Source organism: Clupea harengus, chromosome 1 (genome assembly GCF_900700415.2).
Source record: "Clupea harengus chromosome 1, Ch_v2.0.2, whole genome shotgun sequence".
NCBI classification, from domain to species: domain Eukaryota; kingdom Metazoa; phylum Chordata; class Actinopteri; order Clupeiformes; family Clupeidae; genus Clupea; species Clupea harengus.
In genome coordinates, this window is record NC_045152.1 from 629,636 (window position 1) to 638,988 (window position 9,353).

Consider the following 9,353-nt stretch of genomic DNA (forward strand, 5'->3'; position numbering starts at 1 on the left):
ATGCGCCCACACACACACACACACACATATGCGCCCACACACACACACACACACACACACACACACACATATGCGCCCACACACACACACACACATATATGCGCCCACACACACACACATATATGCGCCCACACACACATGCATTCATGCACATATGCGCCCACACACACACACACACACACACACACACACACACACACACACATATGCGCCCACACACACACACACACACATATATGCGCCCACACACACACACATATATGCGCCCACACACACATGCATTCATGCACATATGCACACACACAAAACATACATGTGCACTTAGACACACAAACAAAAAACATGCATACACACAGACACAAACACACACAAAGCACATGCACGTTTAAATTTCTCTTTATTTCATTCCATATTTAAGGTTTAATAAGAATATGAAATCCTTCACAGGCGCACTATTGATGTTCTTAAGCTTTATTTATTTGAATTATTTATTCTCATTCCCCCCAGTTTTTTGGCGTTGCTTTTGCTTCTAGCGCTTTTAAGATATCGACGCCGCTCCAACTCTGACACGTCCGTCCTGATCCCTTGTAGTACGCTTATGAAAATGGTTGCACTGCACCCTGTCGTTCTTTTGTTATTGTTGTTGTTTTTCATCCCTCTTTTTCATCCCATTTTAAATGAATGGTCAAACCATGACGTTACTTGCCCTGCCAGCTGTAGACCAGTGCCATTTAGACCAAAGACTTTAGAGCACGGAGCGGCTGAACCGAGGCCGACTGAATGAGACCCTAGAATCTCGGTCATGACTGACATACGCCATCTACTGGTGTAATATATATATATATAGCCTATTGTAGCGTACGTGTGCTTCCATATGCATTTTGATTCTATAAAACAATGCTCTCAAGGTTCATCAGTATGTGGACTCTTTAGGCTTGTGGTTTTGTTACCCTAGCCTATGTTACCAAGACGATAATTAAATGGCAAATGTATAATTCCTCCCGTGGCTTACTGGTGATATTAAGTTTCCTGCCTAACGTTATGTAGCCCTAAATAATAATGATATTAGTACACAACTGTTCCAGATGTATTTTATGCAGACAGGAAATGTAACTGGATGAACTTGGTCAAATAGCTATTTGGAATGGAGTTGGTGGAATGAACTACCCAGCACTACCAGAGCAGGGGCGTCCCTCTCTACCTTTAAGAAGCTCTTGAAGACCCAACTCTTCAGAGAGCACTTCCTGTCCTAACTGGCACTTCGACTAGTGCGTAACTTGCAATTACAGCAGTTACATTTCTGCACTTCTTTCTTTCTTTTTTTTATTTCATTTTGTTATATTTCTTATGTAAAGTAGTATTTATTTATTGTTACACCAGGTTCTATTGCTCGTAGCTTGAATATTCTCTCCCTTGTACGTCGCTTTGGACAAAAGCGTCTGCTAAATGACTAAATGTAAATGTTTCCAAAACCCCATTCATTCCCTCATAGAGATACCCCTCCCTCACCCCTTTCTTTTCAAACGTGTAGGGGAATGAACTTAATTTGCTAAATTACCTGTCCAGCAGAAAATGGGTCATTTTTCAAAGGGAATTCATGCTCCCATGATTTTTTTTTCTTGTGATAAATAAGTTTGATCCTCCATTTTGTCAAAGTTCTCACAACAAGATATGGTTAGCCAGCACCAGCAACCACTGATTCCTCTCCTTTCTTCTCCTTCATCGTCCAACCGGTGCCACCAAATTCAAACTGCCGCTTCAACATAAAAAAACGTAAATGGCCCTCTCTAGAGCCAGTGCAGAGAAATGGCAGCGCACATGGCAGCATCCGTGGAGGAAGACCCGCTCTTATGTAGATGAAAACTGCTCATAATATCTGTGCATAAATATGTCCAGGAAAGGACACACACACACACACACACACACACACACACACACACACACACACACACACACACACACACACACACACACACACACACACACACACACACACACACACACACACAGACAGAACATTAGAAACGACTTACACAGTGGTCACTCTGACAAGGAAGGAAACATATATCAGACACACACATCAGGCAGGCTGACCATAAACACTCAACTCTTCTTTAATGCACCCCCATAGACAAACACTCTGTATCTGTGTGTGCGCGCGCACACATATGACTCTCTCTCTCACACACACACACACACACACACACACACACACACACACACACAGGGACCAATTATGACCACGTTTCTAATTCCTCTCAGTAGGGTAAACACTTGGCATGGGTTCACAGTAACTCTCTGATAAGTGCGTATGGGCAAACAATTGTATGAAGTGAGTAGCTACCGGCTTACCCTCGCAATCACTCTTATCTTGGTTTCAACACCAGACTTGCCTCCAGTCCCTCTCAGGCTCGCTGGCTTGACTCTCCTCCTCCCGCTCCCCGTATGCTTATCAGCCATTTTGAATGCATCATCTTACACAGCATTCTTCTTTTTCAGCTATCTCTTTCCTTCATGTCACTCTTTTGGGACTAAACTCTCTCTCTCTCTCTCTCTCTTTCTCTCTCTATCTCTCCCCTCCCCTCCTCCTCCTCCTCCCAGCTGACCATGCGAGCCGCCGCCACAGCCAATCAGCAACCCCCAGTCAGCGGCGCCCCGCCCAACCAGGTGTCTCAAGGACAACCCCAGCCGGGCGCCATGCTCCGCCTCCCCAACCCAGGAGCCAATCCACAGCTTCGGAGCCTTCTCCTCAGCCAACAGCAGCCGGTAAGCACCTTCGACTGACAGTCTGAGTGCCGGGTTTTTTATGGGGGTCCGGATCAGTGGGGCTGATTTGAGGTGACTGCCTCGTCAGAAGCAATCTGGGGGAGATGGAACACGTCCTGCGGCAGAGAGAGGAGTGTATTTTCATCTTAATTTCATGTGTTTACAGAACGTCAGCGCCGTTGGGGTAAATGTGGAGAGATGTGTGAGGCAGCTCTTATTAATGTTCACTGTCATATGGTGTGTTGGAGTGAGAGGAGCGTGTGGGGAGAAACTGGCACATTTAAGGAACTGCAATCACACTCTCTCTCTCTTTCTTTCTTTCTTTCTTTCTTTCTTTCTTTCTTTTCCCTCTGTTTCTCACACTCTCTGTCTTACTTTCCCTCTGTTTCTCACACTCACACTTTCTCTTTCTTTCTCTCTCTCTCTCTCTTCCCTCTGTTTCCCACACTCACTCTCTCTCTCTCTCTCTCTCTCTCTCTCTCTCTCTCTCTCTCTCTCTCTCTCTCTCTCTCTCTCTCTCTCTCTCTTTCTTTTCCCTCTGTTTCTCACTCACACTCTCTCTTTATCTCTCTTTCTCTCTCTCTCATATATATATTCTTTCCCTCTCTTTCTCCCTCCATGCCCCCACTTCTCCATCTTCCTCTATTCCTCTCTCTCTTTCCTCTTCCTCTCTTTGCCACTCTTCTCCCTCTATCTGTCTTTCTCTTTCTTCCTCTTTTGCTTTGTCGAACTCTGTCTCTCTCTCCCCTCTCTGTGTCTCTCTCCCCTCTCTGTGTCTCTCTCTCCCCTCTCTGTCTCTCTCTCCCCTCTCTGTCTCTCCCCTCTCTGTGTCTCTCTCTCCCCTCTCTGTGTCCTGCTCTCTCCCCTCTCTCTGTCTCTCTCTCCCCTCTCTGTCTCTCTCTCCCCTCTCTCTGTCTCTCTCTCCCCCTCTGTGTCCTGCTCTCTCCCCTCTCTCTGTCTCTCTCCCCTCTCTGTCTCTCTCTCCCCTCTCTGTCTCTCCCCTCTCTGTGTCCCGCTCTCTCCCCTCTCTCTGTCTCTCTCTCCCCTCTCTGTGTCCCGCTCTCTCCCCTCTCTCTGTCTCTCTCTCTGTCTCTCTCTGTGTCTCTCTCCCCTCTCTGTCTCTCTCTCCCCTCTCTGTGTCCCGCTCTCTCCCCCTCTCTGTCTCTCTCTCCCCCTCTCTCTCTGTCTCTCTCTCCCCTCTCTGTCTCTCTCCCCTCTCTCTGTCTCTCTCTCCCCTCTCTGTGTCCCCCTCTCTCTCTCTCTCTCCCCCCTCTCTCTCTCTCCCCCCTCTGTCTCTCTCCCCCCTCTCTGTCTCTCTCTCCCCTCTCTCTCTCTCTGTCTCTCTCCCCCCTCTCTGTCTCTCTCTCCCCTCTCTCTCTCTCTCTCTCTCTCTCCCCTCTCTCTCTGTCTCTCTCCCCTCTCTGTGTCTCTCTCTCCCCTCTCTCTCTCTGTCTCTCTCTCTCTCCCCTCTCTCTGTCTCTCTCTCTCCCCCCTCTGTGTTGCACCCTACAGCAGCCAGGAGTGGGTCACATGCAGGGCATGCTGCCGGGGATGCCAGGTCTGGGCCAGCAGATGGTCCACTCTGCACCAGGAGGAGGCGCTCCCATGCAGGCCCAGTGGAGGCAACCTCTCCCAGGTAAAATTAGAACCCCCCCCCCTCACACACACACACACACACACACACACACACACACACACACACATATGTGCACACATATGTGCACACACGCACTCGGACATACGCGCACACGCGCACTCAGACTTATGCGCACACACACAGGCACATGCGCAACGTGCACACAGACATACGCACATACACACATACACACATACATACATACATACATACATACAGACACACGCACAGATATACACAGACACACCTGCACACAGACCCACGCACGCACGCACACACACACACACACACACACACACGCAGGTAGGTAGGTAGGCAGGCAGGCAGGCAGGCAGGCAGGCAGGCAGGCACCTTGCGAGTACTGACCTAGGATCAGCACCTGCTCCTCCTAGCTTTAACCTAACCCCCTCTTGAGCTCACTGGTGATGAAAAAGCCCAGAGGGCCACAGAAACAGAACCTGAATCAGGTCCAGAGCGCTCCGTTCCCAGAGCCGGTTCAGTTGAGCTCAGCTCAGTTTGGGCTCAGCCAGCACTAGATGAACTGCTCTGATCTGGATGGGAGCCTGATCTGAGAACAGGGATTAGCATGCTAATGCCGTTTGTCCAAGGCGGTTTGAAATTTAGCTCAGGGGACATGCCATCCACTGGGAAGTTGATTGTATACGATTGTAATATTTTCTTTTGATTATCCACACACACACACACATTTAAACACAGATATTACACTCATGCACATGTTATACCCACTTTTTGTCATCTCTTTATCACTTTTTCTAAAAACTCTTTTTCTCAGGTCAAATGCTGATTGGACCTCGTGGGCCTGTCTCACAGGGTCCTGGAATACCACCGGTGTCCAGTGTCATGGAGGATGAGATTCTGATGGACCTTATCTAAAGCTGCCTGTCTCCAGCAGAACACTTTATGGACTGCAATGCCCATCAGGCCTTTTTTATGATAGTTTTTTTTCTTTTCTTTTTTTTATAATCAAGACACCCTTTTGCTCCCTTCATGGGAAAAGCAGAGCACACACACACACACACACACACACACACACAAAGACTTTCCCTCACACATACACATGTGCTGTCTGATCGTGTAATTCAACAGTGAGCTTGTGACATTAACCACCATCATGGAGACTGTATAGAAGACTGACTGCCGTAACTGGCCTTTGCTGGATAGGCGCGTGCACATCAGTGCGTTCGTCAGTGCACAGCGTTTTTGAAGAATTTCCACATAAAACCATGCAAATGTGACTGTTCAGGTAACCTGAGGTGTAGGCTGTAGATGATGTAATAAAGTCAAACCATTGAAATGCTGTGTGTGTGTGTGTGTGTGTGTGTGTGTGTGTGTGTGTGTGTGTGTGTGTGTGTGTGTGTGTGTGTGTGTGTGTGTGTGTGTGTGTGTGTGTGTGTGTGTGTGTGTGTGTGTGTGTGTGTGTGTGTGTGTGTGTGTGTGTGTGTGTGTGAAATGCTCTTCCATTGAACCATACTTGTGGATTTTGTTCTGCCGTTGCCGTTGTGTCGTTTTTCACACTTTCAGAAACACATTTGATCAGGTCTTCATTTTCACACATATTGAGCGAGAAAGGAAAGAGAGGCAAAGGGAGATTAAATGAGACAGAAATATGGAAGCGTCTGCGTGCGCGCGTGTGTGCGAGTGCGTGCGTGCGCGTGCGCGCGCGTGCGTGCGTGCGTGTGTGTGTGTGTGAGAGAGCAGGCGTCCATAACTGAAAGCTCTCTTTCTGGATGTGGAGTCATGCCACTGAGGTGTTGTCTCCTCGACCCCTCCATCGACGACAGGCGCCTGAAATAGAAGAAGCAATGGGTTGTTTAATGTCTGTTTCTGCCAAATGGTGTCAGAGTGTTCATTTTAACTACTCCAGTATGCCGTGGAACCATACAATGCCCCCCAGTGCCAAGTAGTCCTACCAGATGGCATCACTTGGCCACGTTTTCACTGGCATATTAAGAAGCGTGAGCGCCCGCATGCGCACACGCCATGCTGGTCACATATGCGTCCGGAGTCGTAAAAGCAAATTGAACACGCACTTGTGCATCATAACAATTCTGCTCTTCAGCAAGTCAAGGCAAGTGCTTCAACCATGGATTGTGGTAAGCACTGATTTATTCCACAATCACATGATCACATGATCATGTCAGTGAAACCCAAAACAAACAGGTAAGCATTTTGGCTGTGTGATTACCTAGCTTGCTGCAAGGCTGGCTCGAAGCACAGAAACAGGATAAAAGCACAAAAATAACACATTCCTAGGACAAGCGCATATGTTTGATATGCTTCCTCATTAGTCCTTGGAGAACATCTATACAACCACACACCTGACGCAGTGAGCAGACTCACATTCTCACACACACAGACAGGAAGTGATGTTATTCCACATCGCCAGGGAGACGGTTGCTAAGATACCATGACACCGGGATCTGAATCTAAGCCTTCACCCCCCCCCCCACACACACACACACACACACATCTCAGCCTCACACATGCAGTCACACAGACGCTTCTGTGTCAGCGTGACGAGCGCTCATCCCCCTCGCATCCACCCTCACTTCGACAACAGTTGGACAACTGTGAGCTGCTTGCTCTTTTTCTTCTCTCTTTCTTTCTCTCTCTCTCTCTCACTCACTCTCTCTGTCACTGTGTACTTTTTTACAGGTCAGAAAGCTCTGCACCCTCTCTGCTTCATTGCTCTTTAAGGTGGACACATTACTCTGTACTGTAATGAGTCGCCTGCTGCTATCAAGGACTTATAGAAACGCATTTGGCTCAGTCTCATTTATATATTGTCCTCTGTGTTAGCCAGTGATTGCTATGCTGATGTGGGGTAATAATTAGGAGCTGTGCATCAAACATGACCATTACAAGTTCTAGAGTGCTGCTCGCTCCCTTCATCTTGAGGAGAGTATTGATAGCTCTCTAGGTGCCTTTAATCTAAGTGTGGCAGCCCTGCAGTCGCTGGTCTCTGGGTTTCATGATAAGTGGCTCACAAAAAAGGCACCTATGTTTCCTCTTGTGATGGTAATAATTTTAGGAAGGCTTGCTTGAATCACTGAAATATAATGTCTCAGAGGGAAGTGTGTAGCTTGTCTGATATAAGAGCCCTGTGAGGTTTTCTAGTGATCTTTAAGGACCACTGATAGAGGTATGCTGGGTCTGTAATCATGTCTTCATTTCATGATGGAGATAAAATTTAAAAAGTAATGGGAAAAAAAAAGTGAATAGTATGTTTTTTTACTTTCTCTAGGCCTCTTCATAGAAGTGCGCTTCATATCTCTAGGTCTTTAAAAGGGGTGTCGTGTATTGGACCGGAAAACGGAGGTAGCGTCAATGCACAAAGGAACAGTAGTGGAAGACCAGTGTTGTAGCAAGGTGCCAATGTGTGGCTGGATGTTGACTGGCATCCTGACTTGTCAGATGCGAGTGCTGAGGCTACCACTCTCGTTTCTGGGAGGCGAGAGGTTCCGCTTCCAGCCAGGCATTGGTTTTGGATAGGAAGCCAGAGCAAGCACTGACCGCTGAGACCTGCACTGTTTCCCTGTCAGCTGATGAGCAGAGCTCTCTGCAGGGTGTTTAAGCCCAGCAGTAGGTTCAGTCCAAAGGTGAACTGAGCTGAGCAGGTGCTGAAGAGGCGAGAGAGAGAGAGAGAGAGGGGGAGGGGGGAGTCTTGACCTACTCCTGCATTGTTGACCCAAATCACAGCGAAAGAACAAGAATCACCAGGGAGGGCGGGCTACAGAGCAAAGGCCTACGCAGAAAAGGTGTGGAGGCGATAAGGTTGATTGTTACCTTGAGGCTTCTGTAATGCTCTTTTAACGAAAAAAAAGAGATTTCAATAATTTTTATCAAAAAAAGAAAGGTCTTTAAAATAGGAAAAATGGATGACACAGTTTTCAGGTAGTAGAAGATAATGCACGCCACGATGGTAACATATAAAGTGCATTATTAAAAGATGCACATATGGAAAGAGCAGAGATATTGTGACGATTTGTCCTTATGTCCATGTAACTAAATGTACCAAGATCACTTGTCCAGTGGCACCATGGTATTAGTGAGTCACCCCTGCTTCATCTGCAAAGTCAGTGGTGGAAAGTAACTATGTCCATTTATTGAAGTATAAAGGTGTACAGAGATGTCATCATCTGTATTTGGTCAACCAACAAAATGATCTGCCTCTGTATCTATATTGGGATAGAAGACAGGAAGAGGGCGTGGTTTATACCGGAGGTCACGTCTTTTAACTTTTAACGCACTTTATAACACAGGTACAAATCATATACTTAAGTAAAGCTAAACTAATGCATGACTCGTGATTATTTAATGCACGTTGCTCACACTGAACTAAGGATGAAGTCACTGTGGCTTTTTGTGATTACTTCACACCATGTCCCATGCCCGAGGTTGTGAGTTTGCGTCGGGTGCTTGTCCACAGGTTACATACTCAAACATTCATTTCAGATCCTTCAAAAACATATGAAGCCTTTTAAAATGGAACTGGTCATCAGAGGCAAACATGTGTTGCTGCATGACCGAGTGGTCAGAGGAAGCACCACAGGCCAGTGTTCATCAGTGAACTATTAATATACCTGTGGATGCGCCATCCTGTGTTTGTGTGATTGAGTTTCCTGCTCACCCCATAATGCCATGTGGTTTTCAACACTGACAGGCTAATAATGTCACAAGTGTCTGAGAACATGGAAAATATCCCTGCAGAGATAGACCTGTGTCTATTTACCCCAATTATTATAAAGAAACTGATAAACTGATAAAAAAACTATTTTTTTTTAACTTTATTACAAAGAAATAGCCGGTGTCCTGTTCCATTCATTTGACCAGGTTTTGCCCTTGCTCTTAGATTGTATGTTCTCTCTATAGAAATCTCAGTGCTGCCTGCAATCCAATGGCACTTTACATATTTGGGTTTAAAACTCAT

At 46.7% G+C, this 9,353-nt stretch overlaps 1 protein-coding gene across 7 annotated transcripts in view; it reads left to right on the top strand.

Moving 5' to 3' along the window:
* The window catches only part of med25 (mediator complex subunit 25), a 22,190-nt gene extending 16,473 nt beyond the window's left edge, over nt 1-5,717 (top strand). For all 7 annotated transcript variants that reach the window (XM_031558119.2, XM_042707758.1, XM_031558148.2 and 4 more), the window contains 3 exons: nt 2,602-2,766; nt 4,279-4,402; nt 5,196-5,717. In XM_031558119.2, the coding sequence (XP_031413979.1) occupies nt 2,602-2,766; nt 4,279-4,402; nt 5,196-5,296 (390 nt within the window). In that variant the 3' untranslated portion in view covers nt 5,297-5,717. The remainder of the gene's footprint in view (nt 1-2,601; nt 2,767-4,278; nt 4,403-5,195) is intronic.
* Nucleotides 5,718-9,353: the final 3,636 nt, after the last annotated feature.